The sequence below is a fragment of the Cygnus olor genome, chromosome 5 (assembly GCF_009769625.2).
Source record: "Cygnus olor isolate bCygOlo1 chromosome 5, bCygOlo1.pri.v2, whole genome shotgun sequence".
NCBI classification, from domain to species: domain Eukaryota; kingdom Metazoa; phylum Chordata; class Aves; order Anseriformes; family Anatidae; genus Cygnus; species Cygnus olor.
In genome coordinates, this window is record NC_049173.1 from 15,915,330 (window position 1) to 15,937,016 (window position 21,687).

Below are 21,687 nucleotides of genomic sequence, written 5' to 3' on the forward strand. Positions count from 1 at the left end.
CAAGACCACAGTACAATGGAACACACACAGATTCAGACCCACATTACAGAAATGTAGTTTTCTTCGACCATATCTGATGCAAATTTCCTCTGTGCAGTGAGAAGAACTTTGAATTTCAAGTCCAACTGAATTAACCATAAGTAAATATAGACCAGAAAGTAGAAAAAAAAATAAGTCCAGTCATCACAGAACTGAAGTTGTGGAGTCACTGGGGCATTTTGGTGTTCCCTGTTCCCTGTCAGGGAACTGTGGACATTTTGGTGTTCCCTGTTCCCTGTCAGCGAACAGGCCGTGTGATGTTAACTCTGTAGCCCAGTCTTACATTTGTGTATTCTTTAATAAAATGCCTATACTTGGGGCTTATTAGTAGAGAGGAAGGATATTGTAAAAAGGAAGAATATTTTAGAAGAACTTAAACTAAGGAATAGTCTGGGCACCTAGAGCCAGTGACCATTCATGGCTCTGTTGTACATATTAAGCACATAAAACCTACAAGTGCCCCCCAGCAGTGCATCCTTGCGATGTGGACACAAAATGGCCACACCAGGGAGGGCTATGTTCAGGTCTTAAGCACTTCCTCAGTCAGTCTTGCACTTTGTACACAAATGCTGTTGTCACTTTTAGAGAAGTAATGCTCGTCAGCAACACACATCAGCCTTTTTGCATTGAGTCCTGGATGCCCAGCCCCTTTGTGGGCTTTCCTTTGACTAAGCTCCCACTTAGACTGCAAATGATCTTTTTTTTTTTTTTTCAGTTCAGTTGACAAATAGAGACCAGTTCTGTCATCTCCAGTTTTAAGGCCAATTTTTTTTTTCTTTAAAATCCAAACCAGAATGAAATGTTCTATTTCATTTGGGAGTATTTTAAATGTAATTTAGGAGCATGAGGGGGAGAGAAGGAGTTCCATGTTTACATTTTATTTGGAATTAAGCCAATGATCAAAATAGTGAAGAGTTTAGATCATGCCCACACTACAGCAATTGCTGAGTAAACACTCTGTCTTAAAGTATGTGCCTTGCCCAACTTACAGTGCTCAAGACCCAAGAACAACCTGTCAAATCCGTTCAAGCAAGATCAACTGAAAGTTCAAGCAGCTTACCCTTATAGCTCTGCACAACTTCTGCAGGAGTACCCGCTTCCCACATTCGGTCATTTTTAGGAGAAACATCACTTGGTGCCTATCAGTTGGTTAATTTTGGCATACTGCTACTTTACTGAATAGACGGTATGCTCTTGAAGAGGGAGATGAAAAGGCCCTGATTTCTCCTTTGAAAGGAACGGCCTCATTGCAGGGCTGGGGAGCTGGCAACACCCCTACAAATGCTCTGCATCTGCTCCCTCCCTCCCTTTTGTTTCCTCTGCCTCAGTGAATATTGACCTATTCTTTTACAAAATGGCACATGTTAAACAGGATTGGATACTGCTCCTGCCACTAACTACTTTAGTAACATAATTCTCATGGGCTATTGGATGTATGGGACCAAATCTTGTTGGGCTACTGAAGGGTTGGATGCAGAGAGTTTACAGTTCTCTTGTTTCTCATGAAATATATAATGTATTTACTGGAATATAACCCTCCCTCATTATGCCATTTATGGGAAACACAACACTCAGTGTTTATCAAGCAGTTAATTTATAACAGACAAAACCAGGTTATCACTCTTCGGAAGAGCAAATATTTGATGAAAAACTTCTATATGGGACAGCCACCTTCATTTGGTTTTTAAACGTAGTTGATTAAGTAACAGAGGAGCTACCTAATAGGTAAGTCAATCTTTAAATGAAGCATTTGTATTGTAAGGAGGAGGATTACATTATTACGTATATTGTCATTCATATATTATATTTGTCAGCTATTCTCTAAGATGCGATGTTTTAAATGGTTGTAGATCTTAATCAATATTCTAATATATTCAATTTTTCTCTTTCTATAATGCCTTCAGAAGAAAAATACACTTGAACAAGAAACTTCTTTTATATTTGAGACTACTAAAAACATTATTTCTTAAAACAGGGAAAAAAAAAACTAACTTTTCTCTGTCACAGATGTTTATTAAGGAAGTGCCTATTCTTTTTGTAAAGGTTCTCAAAATTAGTAATAAGCTTCACTCTAGAAGTCAAAAACTGCTAGCCTATAATCTGCAAAAATATCACCTTATTGTTGCCAGAAATGTTTTTCCCAGTCCTAGAGGACATGATGTGTTTCTAACTCTGTTGTCAAAGGTGAATGACAAAGCTGATGTAATGTGTGTTTTAAAGTGCTGCAATCTCAGTCTTTTAGTTACTGTTTAGTGAAATTGTGAGGTTCTTACTCCCGTGATGTTCGTGACATCTGAACCAGTAGCATTTGTGTATGCCTGAGAAAGCAGGACTCTTTTCTTGAGTGCTGAAGTGGTCTGGGACGTCTCGGTAAACAAGGGCTTCTGAGTTTGCCCCATCCTTTCAATCTGAAATTTGTTTGTGCTAGGGTGGCAGAGCCACCTGCAAGGCAGATCATGGCATTCCCCTTTCGGTCCTGGGGGGGCGTTTGGTGGCCCTCCCAAGCCAAGCACCAACCAGCCTGTTCTGAATGAGACACAGCAGTGACGCCTGCCAAGCACAGCACTGTTACACAGCAACAGTGCTGTCCCCAGAGAAGGTGGAAAGAGATGGTTCTCTGCAACCTCTAGTGAGCAGTTAGGCCTAGCGCTCTTTCAGGGGAACTGCTGCTGTTGCAGAAAGCCCTTTCTCTGTGACGGGTTATCAGAAGTGATGCTTTCCAGTCCCTGCCTCTGTGCTAAGCCTGACTCTGCAGTGTCCTGTTACCTCTTTGAAGAAGGGATGATTTCCTGGGGAAAACCAGCCCCAAACATGATCAGATCCAGAAGAGGTCCTTCTCTGCTGGAAGTGCAGGCATAGCTCTGGGGCAGGAACATATCCTGTGCCTATCTTCCTTCCCACAGAAGGGGGTCACTACATAAGGGGCAGAGGTGCTTTGCAGTTGCTGTAAGAGCTCTTAACAGATTTATTTATGGCCCATCAGGGAGAGCAACTGTCCCAGCCCCACAGAAGCAGCTGGTGCTCCACTTGTTAAGGCAGGAGCTGAATTCAAGGCAATCCCTTCCCTACTGGGGTTGTGCAGAATCCAGACCTCCTGGGTGCCAGGAAGGGCTGCACATCATCTTAGCTGAGAGCCAGCACATAGAGCTGAGAGCTGGGTTTTCATGTGAGATTTGGGGATTACATCAAATGAAGACTAAACAAACACGAAGATTTGCACGATCTGCCTCTTTAGCCAGTAAAGGCAGTAGGAATATCACTGCAGATAAAGCAAGAGTTAACAGGAAAGAAAAAGAAAGAAAAAAAATATTCACAAATGCAGTAAGCTGCATATTTTACTATGTTCCCTGGCTGTCATGCACTCAAGAGGAGGCACAACATTCAGGGATCTCACTGCCTCCCGATTAAGTCATTACAGCCCATCTGTGTTTCACCAAGTACAGAACGTGACCTATTATCTCAAAAGAAAATAGCACACCACCTGACTGCCAAAAGCACCCTGTGACTTGGCACCCAAATGTCTCAGTACTCACATCAACATACCTTTTCAAGACTAACTCCCACAGCCTGAATCAGGCAACTGTGAAATTCAGTTGAACTCTAAATAAATGGCAATCAAATAAAACCAGCTTTCCCATATGCCAAATCACAAATTGTACAATGACTGTAATTTGCTGTTATAGATCCTTAACTAAAAAGGAGTAGTTAATAGTTGCCATGTGTTTTCTAGATTGTTGAATCACTTACTACTTTAATGATGGGCCATACAATCCATCTTTTCATCTCTTTTATCTATTAACATGCCACTGCAACACAAAAGGATTCTGTGCAGGCTTCATAGTGGTCTTGAACATCTTGTTTAATTTGCAATGGGAAAATGAAGTTCCAAAGATTTTAGCCATTTAAAATTTTTCCATAAGGTGCAATTCAACACTGCTTTAAGGGAGAAGAGTTTGTATATTGCTTTGATGGAAAGATGAATGATGAGCATATTTGCATTTTATGCTTGAAAATTGCATTTGCATGTGCCACTTTACACAAGCAATGTGTAAATGATGCTAAAGTTTGCCTTGAGTCTTTCTGGAAAATGTGTCCAGTTCTCTCCAAACATATTGTTTGACAGATGAGAGACCCTGTACTAATTTTGCTTAGAAATCACAACTTGTGTAAAAGACTTTATTTGCAATCACAGGGCAACTGTTTCATCCTCATGCTATTTGGCACTGAAACATGGTATTTTCAGGCAGGAGATGGCATTGTCAAACCTGCTCCAGCATTTGCTGGACGATGAAGTGTAAAAGAACAGGGAATCTTATGACAAGTGATTAGGAGTGATCTAAATGGACATAAGATCAACCTGTATCAGAAGAAAGAAAAGTGAACGGAAGTTATGAAGTGCAAGTATTCCTTGTAATGACATTGTATTTTCAGTCCTGAGCCTCATAATCTTTTGGGGGCTTGGTAAGTATAGGCAGTAACATGAAATTTCATGTTGACTTACTAGAATAAACTAGAAAAAACTGCACTGCAGGCTGCCAACAGGAGTACATTAGCAGCTTCAGCACTTCAACACATGATACTGAGGTTAGAACTTCAACCTGTTTTCCTGTTGAGTTAGAGGCTGGCCCTCTTGATAGAGCCACATACCAGGATGTTATCACTAGGGATTCAAACACAGCAGCCACAATGTTTCCTTGAGTGCTGCCCTGTATGTGGCACAGAAAACCTTGTATGTCTCAACAATATTTATCTGGGCTTTCACAGAACTTTCTGATGTTGCTTTTGGCAGTGGAGTGCTGATCAGGTTCACTGACAAAAATTTCCTATGTCTAAATCTTCCCTGTTTCTCCAGGGCCACATTAGTACTCTCCTTCACATTTACAGAAATACTTCACCTACTGATTGTACACTGAGCTCCAGATGTTTTAGGGATACTAAAAGTGAAATAGATAGAAACTCTTTTATTCTTGTCATGAGAGTAGCTGAAGCCCAGCTCTCCAAGAAGAGTTGACCAGGCAAGAAGTATGATTACAGATACAATTAAAACCTGCAATGTTTCATTTTTTCAACAAATGAACTCTTCTGCAAGTGAATCAAAGAGCATGAGAAAGTAAAAAGCGTTCAAGTTGTTGGTGTTTTGTTTTTTTTTTTCTTTTTTGAGCACAATCATCTTTCAGTAATAGATAATATCTCCAGAAGAATGTTATTACTTGACTAAGAGCTGCTGGTGCCATCTTATCATTAGGCTCTGTTTTCCTTCACGTATGTGAAAGATATCTCATCTTGACTAAGTGTCATTGCTGTCTAGTTCCCTATTAAACCACGGCTACATATTTCAAGACTGTTGTTTGTTTTTTAAACATGGTTAGATGAATGAATGCATAAAAGTCCCATAGGCACAGATTCTATCTTGTCTTGGACCAGCTTTGTGTGATCTGTACGTCAGTGGAGTTAATCCTGATTGATTATGATGAGCTTGGCTTAATACCCTTTCTTTTAAAGACAGACTGGTTTTGTCTGATTTTCACTTTCTCCATAACTAAGTAAACGTATCCTTCCAAAAGTTTCTCTTGGGAAAACTAGGCATACGTTACATGGCAAAACTCGGTTTTTCAAGTTTGCAAAAGTAATTCGTAGTGCAGAACTCCAGCATTCTCCAAGTCATTTCTGAAATATTTAGCAAGTATTTATATACTTAAATATTTTTCTGCTTGGCTCTTGGAATTCACCATTTCTGGAACAAAACCTAGTGGCTGTAATTTGACTTTTGGGTCTAACATACAGGTATTCAAGTGTCTGTTTTAAAAAGAATTTTTAATGGAATGTTCTCTAACTCCCCAAACCAGGTCGTTTTCTGGCATTTATCAAAGCAGACAGTTTTTGTGCTCCTCTAATGCTTATTTTTTCCTAAGGAGTTGTATCTTGTTGACACAACACGGCTCTGACATAAAACAGGTAAGGTAACAAATACGAAGTGTCAACATCCCTACAGAAGGGATCGTGACTGTCAGGCCACCACTGACAGATGGATCCCATAAGAATGGCAACCATGATTAAGCCCCATAACATGGAGACTGCAACCCACCTGTCAGTGCCCATGAACAGCAGAAAGTTACAGGTGTCTCATCTCCTCAGCAGATTGCCATCCGGGATTAGTCTGTGTCAGAGCTGTCCAGAGAAAATATCATTTCCAACGTGTGCCGCCTAGAGAGCTTGCGCTTATGGTTGGCATCAGTTTCACAGGAGCAAAAGCTGCCACATTGTTCCAGCAGGTTGATTTTTCCTCTTTGAGCTGGATGTCTCACTTGAAATCTGGGTTTGATTTTGTAAATGAATTACAAATTAGCAAGGGAAAATCAGCGAAATATTTCTGAAATGAACTGTCAATAGCAGATCATAGCATTTCTTCTGGATTCTGTTACTAAATTTGGAAACTTCTCTCTTTCACTGATTGAAATTTGACCCTTCAGATAGGAACCAGGCCTTGAATTTAGAGTGTATACACTGAAGATGCAGAAAGATCCTTGCTACATCCATGACTTTTCGTGTTGTGAATCATATAACAAACCAAAAAGTCATTGTGTTGCTTTCTTTTTTTTCACTTTTTCTTTACTAGGAAAAAATAAAATAAAATAAAAAAAGCTCATTACTGGATGCCAACATGAAAACAGGAATTTATCTACTCCTTTTATGTGAAATATGTCTTGAAATCAGCAAGGCTGACATCAAACCTAAAACTCCAAAGAAGGAAAAAAAGCATAATTTCTTAGGAAGAAATAAAAATGACAATATTTCTGAAGAATGGCATCGGCATAAAAATTTCTCTAAACCTTTTGAAGAGCAAGATCTTGAAGAGTTCACTCTTTACAACTTCACTGAAAAGACAGCAAATTTTGGATTCAATCTCTACAGAAAAATTGCAATGACACATGATAACAATGTCATAATTTCTCCCCTTTCTGTATCAACTCTCATGGCTACATATATGCTGGCAGCCAAAGGGGAAACACACAGACAAATAGTAAAAGGTCTGAACCTTCACTCTTTGAAGGACAGAGATCGCTATTATTTACCATCTTTGTTCAAACAACTGAAAGATAACATCACAATGAATGAAGAGCTTCTCTTTGAGCAAGGTATTCTTTCCTTTATCCAAAAGGACTTCATAGTCAGGGAGGATTTCCTCAATTTATCGAAGCGGTACTTTGATATGGAATTCTTGCATGTGGACTTTCAGAACAATACACAGGCAAAATCTGTTATAAATCAAAATATTAACCAAAGGACCAAAGGAAAAATCCCAGAGATTTTTGAAGAGCTCGACCACCATAATAAGCTGTTACTTGTGGACTACATTTTGTTTAAAGGTAACTGTTGTTTTTATTTTACAAAATTTTTATTTATTTGAAGAAACAGGACTTTGACTTCATCTACATCAGGGGAAGGTTAAATGAATTCTCGTCCTGTTTTCTCTACATAGATTTCTTTATTCTAATAGGCTTATTCAAAACAAAATTATTTTTCATGATAGGGAACCACATTTTTTAATTCTTTCTTCCATGCAACAAGGAGTCAAAGAGAACAAAAAGCCCTATTTCAATCTTTCTTTGAACAATCCCTCTATGTGACTAAAGAAGTTTAGTTTTTCTCTCAGCTCTTGAAATGAAAAAACCTTAATCACAATAGTTTTCACTGGGCGTGAAATCATTGGCTGATTGTCTGAAGTACACAAAATCAAGACAATAAAACATGTTTTTCTATTTCATCCAAGTACCGTTTTCCCTGAGAGGAAGCAAAGTGATAAGGCAAAGGGGAACCTGACAGTGACAGGGAGCAAGCCCACACTTCACTCTGACACAGCCATATAGAAGTCGTAGAAACCCAGTTAGGTAAAAGCCAAGCTGAAGAGTTAGGACGGCAAAGGGGAAGAGGGGAATGCTCTGCAGAGACCCCAGACTCACAGCCACTGCAGCCCAAGGCACTCTGCAGATGCCATCCACAGAAACCCCACTAAAGTAAACGCACCCATGAGAACAAAGAAAATTATGCTGCAGCCATACAGTCTCTCCACAGACTAAGCTTATTCTTTTAGGTTTACAAAAATGCAGTTCATCCAATGCCAAGGTTACTTTCCCTTGCAGAAAACCAGAGAAAAGAGATAAACGGCTGTGGCTAAGATTGAAAGCAAGTGTAGAAATCGGAATCAATAGCCTAGGAGAGGTCACATTCCAGTGCGCCTTACCAGACAATGCACTGCTGAATCCCCATCCAGGAGATTGTATAATTACTTTAAAAACAGGATGTTGAACAGCTGGTAGAAATTTTCAGAGAAGGTGGGATGTTAATAAAAGACAGATGCTCATATGGCATGCAATAAACAAAAGGGATATCAGTTCTGAACTTGACTGACAACTAATCCACCTTAGAAAAATATTTCCCTCCTTTCTCTGCGAATGAAGCAGTTTATTTTGTGCATTATTTCCTTCTCCTGCTGTAAAAAAGTATTTAAAGCACGTGCAGTAAGTATACTGCAGTTGTCATCTACTTGTCCCAGACACAATTGACATCAACTAGCTACAAAAATGATTATATATATATATATATATATTTAATACACATAACTATTTTGTTTCTTTCTTTCCTCAGGCAAATGGCTCTATCCATTTAATTCCAAATTCACAGAAATGGAAACTTTCCACATAAACAAATACAGAAGTGTACAGGTACCCATGATGTTCAAGTCAGATAAAGTTAATTCAACCTTTGATGAGAATTTAAGATGCAATGTGATAAAACTCCCCTACAAAGGCAAAGCCTACATGCTGGTTGTCATCCCAGAAAAGGAGGGAGATTACATTTCACTTGAAGACCATTTAACAACAGACCTTGTGGAATCCTGGCTTGCAAATATGAAGAGCAGGTACTGCTGTGACATCTCTTGGCCCTAATGTCTTTTATGTCTATTACAGCAAAGCAATAAAGCAAAACAAAGTAGCTGGTCTTCCTGACCCCTCTTAACATGCTGGTGTCTCTGTATCTACAGAGTAGACACCCTTTGATAGCCTACCCACATCCCAGAGTGCAGCGGCATCTATGGGCACGTAACATGAGAAAGCTTCTCTTCCAAGGTGATGAGTCTATGCCTCATCTCAGTTAGAGATGCCTCTCTCTGAGGGCATAGTCAACCTAGTCTGCCCAAACTCCTCATTAGGACTTCTCTCTCTTTAAATTTAGCCAGATGTAATAAATCCATATATTTGTGTTTATGAAATGTATGTATAAACATGTATATATATATGAAAAAATATATATGTATAGTTAGGAAACCTCTCCTACCAGTGGAAACCCAGAGTAATGGATACATTTGAATATGAAAATGTAAAAACAAATTATTCCTGTGAAATGTGATTCCTGGAGTCACAGTCACTTCCACTGGTCTATAAGTGAGTGTGTCGCCCTGGTAGCAGGGCTCTGGAATTATTCATGGAAGTCTTTTATTCTGAGTAGGAAATTATTTCTAGCATCCTTGGCCTGCAACAAAGCAGATGATGTCCTGGCAGCCTAAACTCAAGCAGAGACTCTGTAGCCTTTGCCTCTTGTTGTACTGTCTGTGTGAATCTTAATTCCCAAGTAGTGAGCATTTCAGCATTCCAGTGACCTACATATCTCAAGTTTGTATTGATGTATTTATTTATTTATTTTAAAGGAAAATGGATATTTCATTTCCAAAGTTCAAACTAGAACAAAAATACAAAATGAAGAAATTGCTTTATGCTCTTGGAATTAAAAATATCTTTTCACGTACAGCAGATCTTAGTCATCTCACAGACCAAGAATATGTAACAGTTTCACAGGTAAGCCTTCTAAATTTATTTGCTAAGGGTCATACAGACTTCTAGGCACACTAGTAGGATAGGACCTCATCTGCCAAGTATATGGAATCTGCATGCCTTAAGCAGCATGGATCCCACTGCGAGTCTGAGGTGTGTAGAAGTAAGTGGTGGTCATATTTCACGTGTGCTCAACACCTTCTTAAGCTTGCCCGTCACCGGAGAAGAGCCCTGTCTCAGGAAGTATATAGCTTGGGGAAGGCAGGGGGTACAATTAAACACAAACTGTAAACAAGACATTGTAAGCAACAGTTAAATAGCAAATGCCAGAGTAAGGAAGGAAACCCTAAGAGGGAAACCCTCATACACAGTCCAGGGATAAGTATTCTTCTCAACAAGGACTTCAGAAACCCCAAATAAAAAAATCTCAAAAAGGTAACAGCTAGAAAGAGAAGTCAAAGCAATCCTGCCTTCAATTCTGCACACTTTGGCAGGGAAGAAACAGAATCTCATAGTAAAGCATCACAACACAGCTGTATTCCAAACCATATGAAATAGACCACTGCAGACACTGTAAAAAGGAGCATGCCACCCCTGCAAGTTGTGATGGCCAGCTTTGTTACTTAAGGATATTTAGCAGAGAGCTTGGCACTTGGGAAGTCTTTCAACTGTCCTGACATGAGTCATTCCTAGAACTAGGAGTCTGGGAGTTAGGAATGTACCAGCTGACCAGGCAGCTCACCAATACAGACCCAAAAACAGAAGAAGTACTCAGAAGTGCTGAAGGCTGAAAGAACAAAAAAGGAAAGAGACACAGAGCCTGTCAGGCTGTGGTTTCAGTGTGAAAGGAAGACCCTCGACCAGTGAAGGACTGTAGCCCATTGCTGTCCATATTTACTCTGTGCTACCAAATGTAAGAAATAGAAATATACAGGGAAAAAAAATAAGACTGGTGCATTTTCCTAAGTTCTTACAAAATCAACTGTGAATGACAGCCAGTCATTAAGTGTTTGTGACCAGTGAAATCACACCTCCCACTTACAAAAAAATGTCTCCTGTACAGTTCAGTGTCAAAGAGGAACACTGTACAAATGCACTGGTTGCTGCACGCCACCAGCTGCAAGAACAAAATCTCTAAGTGAGGCTGACACTCGGGAACATAGGAAAGCATAATGATACCTGAGCTAGCATATCTGCACCTTAGCTATTGTGGTCACGGTGCCTGTGCCAACTCCTCCGCTTCTGCAGGAGACAACATATGGTCTACCAGTAACAGACAGTGATAGATTGCACAGACCTACTCATCACAGTCCTTAATATAGGCCTACTTCAACTGAATTTCTGGAAGGTTGAATTTCATTCTTCTTGTTCACATATATTTCTGTCACTGATTTTATCTCTACGTTGCATTTCAGGTTGTCCAAAAGGCTGTAATTGAAGTGGATGAAAAAGGAACTGAGGCCACAGCAGCTACGGGGTCAGAAATAATTGCATTCTCAGCACCTCCTGTCATTAAAGTAGACCGACCATTTCTGTTCATGATTTTTGAAGAAACTTTTAAAACTTTACTTTTCATTGGCAGGGTGGTTGATCCAACTGAAATGTGAATAAAGGTAACAGTTTTTATTGTGATATGTAAGAGGCTTTATTTTTTATTTTCTTTAAACTATTAATGTACATTAGAATAAAAAGAAGCACAGTTTGAAAAGGTGAAAGTCTGTTTTGCCTCTCCAGCTAGCAGTAGGTCATCGTATCAATATTTCTTTAATCCCAAAGTGATGAGTTTACTTCAATAGGGCACAAAATGACAAAAATCGTTTTATTGTAAAACCTACCATGCAAATTCAAAAAACTAAATCACAGAACTGAACTTTCAAAATTCAACATTTTGGTGATAGTTCTGAATGAAAACCAGAGATTCACACACCAGAGTACTCAGGAAGCTCACCCTCAAACACTACAGCTTGATAGTCCTCAATGCTATTTTCTGTTGCAAAGAGACTTAAGAGCCTACTGACATCAGTGTTAACAGACTTCTGCCACTTACAACAACAGAAGCAGGATCAAGCCCTAAAAGAGAATTTACAGCCTCTGCCTAGAGATCTTTAGATCTGTAGAAATTGTCTATCATCAAGCCTGCATCATCCAGGAGGGTGACCTCTTTCAAAGTGTTTATTCGGAGTATCAAATCACCTCATTTCCTCAGGGTACATGATGTGCCTGCTGTTAAAACCTTCTATCTACTAAAGATAAAATAATTCTGAAAAATAACTCAGGTATTCTGTACCTGGAAAATCTGAATCTGTACTACCTCATAACACCAAACTGGACCTCTCCTAAAAACAGAACTTTTGTGTGTATTATCATCTAGGTTTCAGAGAGAACGAGGTCACAGGACTCTATGCTTAAACTAAGACAGACTTTGGTAGGAAAAAAAATACCTTCCCCAAATTGGAATAAATTTCACAGGGATAATCCTAAAATGCAAAAGGTGTTTCCAAAATGTTCCTGAAGACTATTTCCAAGACTATTTCCATTCAAATAGAGTAGTGATTCCAAAAGAACATTTAAAGACAGAATAGGAAGATCTTTATAACATTTAGTAAATTTTAATTAACAGAGTCCATATAGAGGTTTGAAATAATGCAAGAAGCTACTTCTCGCTATATGTAACCAAAAGACCTAAGCATTCCTCTGCTTTCTTATATCTTTCAGAAAACAGCTGCCCAAAAGGGGGCAGAAGAGTTTTCAGAATTATTTGGCAGAGAAACTTCAAAGGTATCTATTGGCCCCCAGATGTATCCACATGAGAAGAAAATTTTCATAAGACCCAGGGAAGGAATGAAAGACAGACTTCAGGATAAAGCTGGTAAACAGCTCTAAAAATAAAAACCTCAGTTACTATCAGTTGTCTATTTACAGCAACCCAGACACTGGTATAAGCCACTCAGAAAAGGATTTATCAGGCAGACTGGTACCTGACTAGACTAATAAAGTACATCTAACTTGACTTCACATTGCAGTATGAATGCACCCAGAAAGAAGAGGAATCACTCCTTCCTGCCTCAGACTGATTAATAGGAGGGATGCTACTAGAGAGAACCACACAATTATTGTTGTACAGTTGACTTCCAACTGACGTTCTGAATTGCAGGTAAAAAAACCAAACAAACTGCAGGTAAAAAATTGCAGGTAAAAAAAATTGCAGGTAAAAAACAAACAAACAAACAAACAAAACCCAACAACAACAAAAAACACTACAGAAGATTCAGAAGTATTGGTGCTGTCCAACAAAAGTAACCCAGAAGTAAGCAGCCCAGGACTGATCAAAAACACAAAACACCGTGTGTATTGTGCACCTGGTGTACAAGAAGATGTACAGACAAAAGATGTACAAGGATGTCTAAATATAGCACTTAAAGATTACATAGCACGAATTTAATACATGGCAGGGTTATTGAGTGGAACATGTGTTACCACCATTAAATAAATTAACCAGTTAAAAAGTGATGGACAAATGACAGCCAATAACAAACAAACGACAAACTGTATACAGAATGCATTACATGCTTATAAAGGGGAGAAATAGCTTGGGTTCAAGTTTCTGAACTTACTAGCTGTTGTGAATAATTCTAATAAAGGCATTTGAGGGTCAAACATAGTTATGAGTCCTGTTCTGCAGCTGGGCACTGCTGACTTGATTTGGTCCCTGGCAGAAGTCAGACTGAGAACAGATTGAGCAGTCTCTTCTGGCCCGTGGGTGAGCAGCTGTACCTGGTATGTTGAATCTGTTGTCCCTGGGGAAGTGAGAGTGGAACAAAAGCCAAACCAGGAGGAGCCAGCATGGGAAGTCTGTATATCTGCATCAATACTGCGTGTCAGAAACATCACGATACTTAAGTAGCTTTTAAAGAAATCTGTGATTTACAAGATCCTATGCCAGGCTGCAGAACAAACTGAAAACTTGGAAGTTTCCACAGAATCCAAACAATGTTTATGACTGGGACAGAGAATACACCTAAATCCAGCAGCAGTGTAAGAAGCCTAAGTATTCAGACAGTAAAACACTGCTAAAGTCAAAGACACTTTTTGTACTCCACACAAGACAGCATAAATCTAGCACAATTGTTATGTAAAATAAATACGTTCTGTAGGTAAATGCTTTTATTTAATTATAAAAGATGCCCTGAGAAAAAAAAATATTTATTTCAAGAACATGCATGTACAGCATTGTCCTAGCTTTTATTTTGAGTAAATTCATCATTCATATTTTTACATTATAAAAAGTAACCACACACGCATATGCATCCACAAATCAGATCATCTTTATCATATACCAACAGATTTTAAAAAACAGTTATTTCTGCTATCAATATAGTTATGCTGCTTCCATTTTGAAATAGAGAAGCTGACAATAGCTTCATACATACAATCTCTGTCAAGTATTGGCATAAATAGAACTTTTCTTTTAAAATAAATTGCATGTTTTTTCCACAGACATATTTTGATAGAAACATTAGCATTAATACAAACAAATGCAGATGACATCACTGAAGCATGATTGCTTGCAATAAGAGCTAATTAAAAACTAGATTCATCATTATAAATTATTCAAGTGAAAATACAATCTGAAATACTAAAAATTAAAACAAGTATTTATACAACAAAAATTATGAAATAAAACTTTTTTTTTTAATATTATCTGGAGACATCTGCTTTTAGACTGCTTTGAAACTTACACAGTATTTTTATTAACTTTACTTAGTACTTGTAAAAACATTACCCCCAAATTCACGCACAATGCTACTGAAGTTTATGTTTTATCTATATAAAACTGATCAATGGTTCTGGATTTTGGTCTTAAATTTCAAAGTTTGAAAGTTCCTTAAAATGTGGGATTACTTTTTCATATTCATAACAATTCCTTCTATTTCTTGCATAAAATATGGATGCTAAGAACTGCTAAAATTGTAAATAGGCCCAATTAAGTAATGGATATACGCATCCTAGATCCAAGAACTTGAACTACAAAGGCATAACTGAAAAAACCAAAATCCTCTCTTTAGCTGCAGCAGTTAAGAGCACATAGCTGAAGTTATATTTCATAACATTTCACTACAACATTAGAATTCTGCAACCATTACGTTACTTACTGGAACATATTTTACAACTTGGGATTTTATTTAAAAGATAAAAGATTTTAACAATGCAAGATACATTTTGTCACTCCAGGCATTATAGAGTCCCATCTGCTGCTCCAGATTTATCGCACAAGAATGTTGCTTCCAACAGTCTCCGGTTCTCTTCTTTTTCTGTCAGAAGATCTAAGAGTTTGATTTTCTGTTTTTTCTTCATACAAAAGAAGAAACACATACAATATGTTGTTGCTATATTATTAAAGAACATAATAAGCTGCTACTGTGTGCAACATTCTAAAATAACTGTTAGCTGCCATGCTTCAAAAATTTTAGCTGCTCTACTGCACTCACTGAAAAATCCTACAGACACATTTTGAGGGCATTCTTCACAGGAAGTGAGTATTTCCCCATTAAGATTGCTACAGTAATGTAGAGATCCCTTTAAGTGAGACGGCTAAGGTAGTACATGCAGTCTACTCATGTCTCTAAATAATGCATTGTTTCCAGCCTTACCCATGATAAAATCTGGCGGAAATGGAGAAAGCAAAGAGAGGGAAGCTTAGAGATCTCTACAGTGTTATTTCTAGGTCTTCTATAGATCATAATGTGATTTGGACAATTTCTGCACTTTTCATAGCCTAAATTTTTTAATCTTTAAAAATACCGGTATTTAACTTCACGAAGTTGCAGCTATGTCAACTAACAACTTTCTGTAACTGTCAGAGATCTTTGGAAGATCAGGACTTAACTTGCAGAACTCCGTGGAAATAATAATTTGCATCAATATTTTATAATATCATTTACAAAGCAAGATATTGTTCTTCTTCACTCTTTAAAATTGCTGGTGGAACCTATCATGACAATACACCACCTTTAGGGTATCTATTAGCTTCACCGTAGAGGTGGAACCCAAACCTCAGAACTCGTACCATTTTACATGGCAGGAAGAAAACATGACTCTAAGCCTTAGGTAATCAACTCAATGGGTAGTATGTCAGTGGCAGAACTGTTTAATCTTGTGCTCAACCTCCTAAAGCAATTATATGACTACTACTTCAAGACACTTCAAGACACCACTTCAAGATACTTATGCATATAATTGTTACAACACACCACTATGGATGTCTTAAAGGTCAGCTGTGGATATCTTAAAAGATACTGATATCAATTTATCAACAAATTGATTTCAATGTAACAGTAAATCTACTCCCACCTTTTAGAGAATGGAAAACCTGTACTCCTCATTCTTGAAGTTAACTTTTTAAATTGAAAATTAAATAAACTCAAGCAAAAGAGCATTTCTTATCCCTAAATCAAAACATTTTCAAGAAAATAATAAATCTATGCAGTATGATAATACAAGATTGGACTACTTTATGGAACTCATTGTTTACAAATGGTGTCAATTTCTGCCCTAGGATGATTCATGATCTAACTAGCATCTCTTCAACAGAAAGTCTGATCAGCACATTTGCTCTGCAAATTGACTTAAGTATGGTCTCCTGTGAGTTGAAATACTCAACCAGTGTTCTTTGTGATTCTTTCCTACTCCATAAGGTGCTCATCTCTTCTGTGGCTCCACCATTAATGTATACAGGTGCATCTTCAGCATAATTCTTGCATTTCCCTGAGTATTGCCTGACTATTACCTAAGGTTTGGCAAATGACACTAAATCCAGCAGTCATTTTCCAACTACCTGCTTGTAAGCACTAGATCAGGCTTTACAGAGATTGTTTTTCTTGCATCTATATTATTTTCAAAAAAAAAGGGGAATATTTTAATCAGTGCAAACTTCTCTGAAGTGGGACAAACGAAATATTTGAGCTCTTGAGCATGGTAATTAAACACCTCAGTTCTGCATCAAAGTAACTTTGGATTTTGGAAAGTTCCTGGAACAGCATGAATACATGAAATATATGGAAACAGAAATTCTTCATCCCTACAAATTGCAAAAGGACTCGTCAAAAGTGAACCTTTGCAGATATGCTTTAGAGACGTTTTATGGAAAAAAATACATTTAGTCATTTAAGTAATATTATGTCCAAACATACATCACTTTTGAGTAAGAATCACTAATTATATCTGCTGGTATTTAATTATTAAACAACACATTATTGCTCTAATCTTCTATTCTTTAAAGACACACGTAATTACTTAGAAAAAGAAGCATATTAAAAGTTACCTTATGCATTCCAAAGAGTGAATAAACTAAAAGGTAGTAAATCTGTGGTCAACAAGGTCATGAGGGAATGCATCTACCACCAACTGTTCCTGAATTTGTAGCTCTTACTATCTCTTTGTGGGGCTGCTCCATTTTTTAATGAAAACAATTAAGTACTAGGCCAGCTTACAAAAAAGAAATTGAAGGTACCGTACAATAAACATAATACTAACTCGAGAGATATGTTCTCCCATAAGAACACAGAATATTAAAACTCACATTCAGAGCTAAATGTAGGCCATCCAAAGCCTACTCTTCTTTTTCCAAAAATCTTTTTCTTCCCCTAGTATATCCTCTTGGCTTCTGACACTATGCAGTTTAGGGACTTTCTAAACCAGAGACAGCATCCAGATCATTTTGTATAATCAGATATCTACTTTCAAATAGTCTGTCAAGATATTCATTTGGGTATGGCACACTGACCCTTGAAGTTGGGCCTCCTAAATTCCATTTTCCTGCCTGAAGTCAAAGGTATAGGCTGCTCTGTGTGGGTCTTTTTCTGCCCCTTTGTATTCAAACAAAATATATTAGTTTTATTTTAAGTTGCAAATAGCAAAAAACTTTGAGATTTGAAATTTTTTTATAAGGTGTGAAAAAATGTCTAATTAATCTTAGTATCAAACTGTTTTGTTAATACTAATCAATTTTCAAAAATCTGTGCAAGATGAATGAGTAATTGGAATTTCTACAATGGCTGCTAGAAAGTCACAATGTGTGAACTATTATTCTAGTTTTAAGGAGAGGGAGCAAAGGTATACAATGATTAGTGTAAAAGAACACAAATTTTTGAAGACTTAATTTTTCTAAGTATGTAGCACTGTATGTCATTTTATGTGTTCAAGGCATATGTCCCATTTACTTACACAGATAGCTGAAAATGATCAGCACATCTACTAATCTAAGGGTTTAGTATGCAATCATGCACTTTGAAATAAGCGAGCACTTAATGACTACCTATCAAAAGTAAGCACTGTGTGGAGTATTTAAGAGAATGCATTAGGCTCTGGCAAGGACAGGAACAGAGTGCAATTTGACTTGGCACCTTAAAGTACTTCTGCTGTGAAAGCACTGACTCAACATATAGTGTCCACTTTCATTCAGTACTCACTGTCCAACTTTTTCTACAAAGAAAATGCAGCTTAAGAAACAATAGGTCACTATGCAAGCTTGATTTTGTTCCAGAATAAATTTATCTTGTACAAAGAAGGTGGTAAAATTCTAGTTGAGAAAGAGCAAGAGACTGTATCATAATGTAATGTATACAAGTAGACGGATGCAAGCTGTTCAGAGAACATTTCTGACATCTGTTAAACTTTTGAGTGATTTATTTTACAATTAAATAATTGTTTAAACTCATCTCTGGGTAAAATGTGGAGGGAATGTCTTGATCTTTTTTTAAGGAACCTGAAAATATTTAAGTGGAAAAATATGAGTTCATACCGATGCTTATTTAAGTCACCAGAAAGAGTGATATCACTATTGTTTCCTCTCTGTATGTAGCAAACTAGTGTCAGGTCTCTCCTCTCCCTTATCTGGCCAAGCATCCATATCTCAGCTCCATTATTTTTGTCCAGCAAGTCATAGCCTCAGATTCTGTACTCTCCTTGGTCTCTCCTACCTTTCAGACTTCCAAGTACCAGCCTGCATTTCCCCATCCTTTTCAAATAGTTTTAATTTCTATTACACTCAAGTCTATTTTTCCCAAATAACCTCACTTTTGTGCTATATCTGGCTCCTATCCTTTCTATCTTTTCTCCATCCTGCTTTGGCTCAGCAAGCAAATATTTGATGGAAAACAAAGATCTGTTTGAGCACCTAAAATTACAGCTAGTCAAATGACAGTAATTCAGAACTATAAACTATTCTGTAAAATGAATCTGCAGGGAATTAGCTACTAAAATCTACGGAGGTTTGACCAAGTAAGTACATATCACAGAGATTTTCTAAGAAAATCGTTACAATTTTATCAAAGGACCAAAGAAATTCATCTTTCATTTTGTTCCTTCAAAACGTTGAACAGTTCAGGCTACCATTTACAGAAAACCAGCCTGAGGAAGATGCCTAGGATTGAGGCTTTTTTTTTTTTTTTTTTTTTTAATCTAAATGATTAACATAAGGCAAAGAAGGCAGCCTTAATAACAACTAGCATTACCAGTTCATCAAAACTCTCTAAAAATCTTTGGATAGTAACACATAAACATATACAAACACATAAAAAGAAGGAAGAGGAAAAATTAAACACATACATTCTATTTCTCCAACTACAGGCAGCTAAATCACAGTGACTATAGTTGTTACATATCAGATGCATTAACCTTCACTTTGTCCCATTCCACCCTCCCCATATCACACCAGCTGAATGCGAACATGTGCAGAGCAAACAATGAGAAAGACTAATTAAAAGGGAACGTACAGCAATCTTGAAAGCATTTGCACACACCACATTTCTATCCTGCTGGTTTTGTATTTCAAAATCTGGGAAAAAAAGGTATCATAAATATAGGTTTAATTTTCCAGGGCTCTTTTGCGTTCCCTTTGAAGATGTTACCAATAAACTTGGCCTAACCTCTTGTCAACCACTTACATGCTCATCTTTCGGGACTGACTCTCTTTATTTCCATTGTTCTTTTGGTCAGCTGAATTAAAGGAGTTGCGAGAAGTTGTGAGGGAGGAACTGGAAGGGAAGGTAGCATTCCCACTATTACCAGTGGAACGAGTCCGGAATGTATCATCTGAAATAAAGAGTTGTGGGTTAGACAAAGAATTTTGTCTGAAAAAAATACACAGAGAATGATCAGAATGAGACATTTTTCCTACAGCAATAACAGGATATCGTCTATTTCAAAAGATTAACTTTCTGTATGTGAATGGTTTCAACTTAACAATTCTTTAAGTACAAAAAAAACAGCTAATTATCTAGTGTCTACTGGTAGTGAATGGAAAAAGACAGGTTCCTCCTGAAATCATTCTAAACTAATAATCCAAACTCTTCAACTGCAAATGGAGAGAGAAGCACTTCAGACAGTGATTTCTCTCACCCAGTTCAGTAGAAGTTGTACACGATATGCCTTTGCTCACATAAGATGGAAATGCCAAATTCATGTTTATTTTTACTATTTTTAACTGTAACATTAAATGAACATGAAGAAAAATATAAATAAATAAAAATCAGAAAAATAGACTAACTAGACTAACACTTATTAAGTGCTCAGACATAATGGATATCTATTGTTTTAAGTTCTTTGGGAAGACAGTATCTTACAGTATGCCTGTTTGACAGGGCCCAGAAACTCATCACCCTCACAAAACCAAATGTAAATATAAAGTAATAACCTACTTACCAGTAAAGGATAACATACAACTCTTCCCCATTCCTGATACTGAAGATGTATATCCCGTAGCAGAGCTTTTACTTAAATAACAAACAAAACAAAACAAAATTGCTTATTCTTCTCAATTGTATAATTTCCCATCCTACTCTTTGATAATATTTGAAGTAATTTCTGAGTTTATCTGAAAAAATTAAGTGGGAAAGATATGCTAAATTTTTAAAAAGAATTTAGATAAAGCAGTTCATATTGAAAAGAAATTTATATGTGATAAAAGGTGGCATATATGAACTTAAAAGGAATTTTTAAGAATTTATAGACCTCAGTATACCTTAAAATGGTATTTCTTCCCTCAGTTCAAAACTACATACCTTACCCAAGTAAACAGAAAGCTGAAAACTTAGGTCACAACTCAGTGAGCACATCACCACTTCTATAGGTTAACATGCCTACAATTTCATTAGAGCTATCTATTAGGTAGCAATTAATATGCAAAAAGATACTTAGGACACTTGTCTATGTTGCTGTATTTTGGATGTAGTGCTTGAGTACTGAAAGACTGGCTTCGAACCAACTTGGATTTCTTGTCTTCTTTGCCTAAAATTATAAGTAGCAACAATTTTTAATATAGAAATCATGCATTTACTCAGTAATTAAGAACACCTTTTGATATTATATTCTGTCAACCTATGGTAACTGAAAAACTGATATAATACCTCAATAATTAATTGAAGTTGCCTATTATACACCAAAGAACAAAATAAAACCAAAAAGCACAGAAATTACACTCAGTTCTAGGAACAGATTATTTTCCTATTTACCTAAGTGAAACTCCGGCCCACAAAAACCAACAGCAGCTTTGCTGGTTTTTAACTTGCTTATATGAAACCAAAGCATTCTAGAATAATTTTTTTAAGAATCTTCACCTGCTGATGTACCAGAAGAGCTCCCAGAAACAGAAAGAGTCATACTTTTTGCCAACACTGATGACGTTTTATTGTCTCTACCTGAAAAAAAAAAAAAAAAGCCTACTATAAATTACTTGTCTCTGTTTAATAGCCTTACGTTATCTAAAGAAAGCAAGCATAACATATTACAAGTCCTGTGGTAATAATCCAGTGCTACTAAT

General features: G+C 37.2%; 2 protein-coding genes across 4 annotated transcripts in view; one reads left to right on the forward strand and one right to left on the reverse strand.

Annotated features, from left to right (window-relative positions):
• The first annotated feature begins 6,700 nt into the window (after positions 1-6,700).
• SERPINA10 (serpin family A member 10) lies at positions 6,701-11,964 on the forward strand. The gene is made up of 4 exons (XM_040559024.1): positions 6,701-7,406; positions 8,686-8,959; positions 9,746-9,893; positions 11,285-11,964. The coding sequence occupies exons 1-4, from the start codon at positions 6,701-6,703 to the stop codon at positions 11,474-11,476; spliced, it is 1,320 nt and encodes a 439-aa protein (XP_040414958.1). The 3' UTR covers positions 11,477-11,964.
• Positions 11,965-12,589: 625 nt separating this feature from the next.
• Positions 12,590-21,687, reverse strand: part of PPP4R4 (protein phosphatase 4 regulatory subunit 4) — a 74,767-nt gene continuing 65,669 nt past the window's right edge. For all 3 annotated transcript variants that reach the window (XM_040559023.1, XM_040559021.1, XM_040559020.1), the window contains 5 exons: positions 21,485-21,565; positions 21,062-21,155; positions 20,571-20,641; positions 19,814-19,961; positions 12,590-15,218 (listed from right to left, as the gene is read on the reverse strand). In XM_040559023.1, coding sequence (XP_040414957.1) covers positions 15,194-15,218; positions 19,814-19,961; positions 20,571-20,641; positions 21,062-21,155; positions 21,485-21,565 — 419 coding nt within the window. In that variant the 3' untranslated portion in view covers positions 12,590-15,193. The remainder of the gene's footprint in view (positions 15,219-19,813; positions 19,962-20,570; positions 20,642-21,061; positions 21,156-21,484; positions 21,566-21,687) is intronic.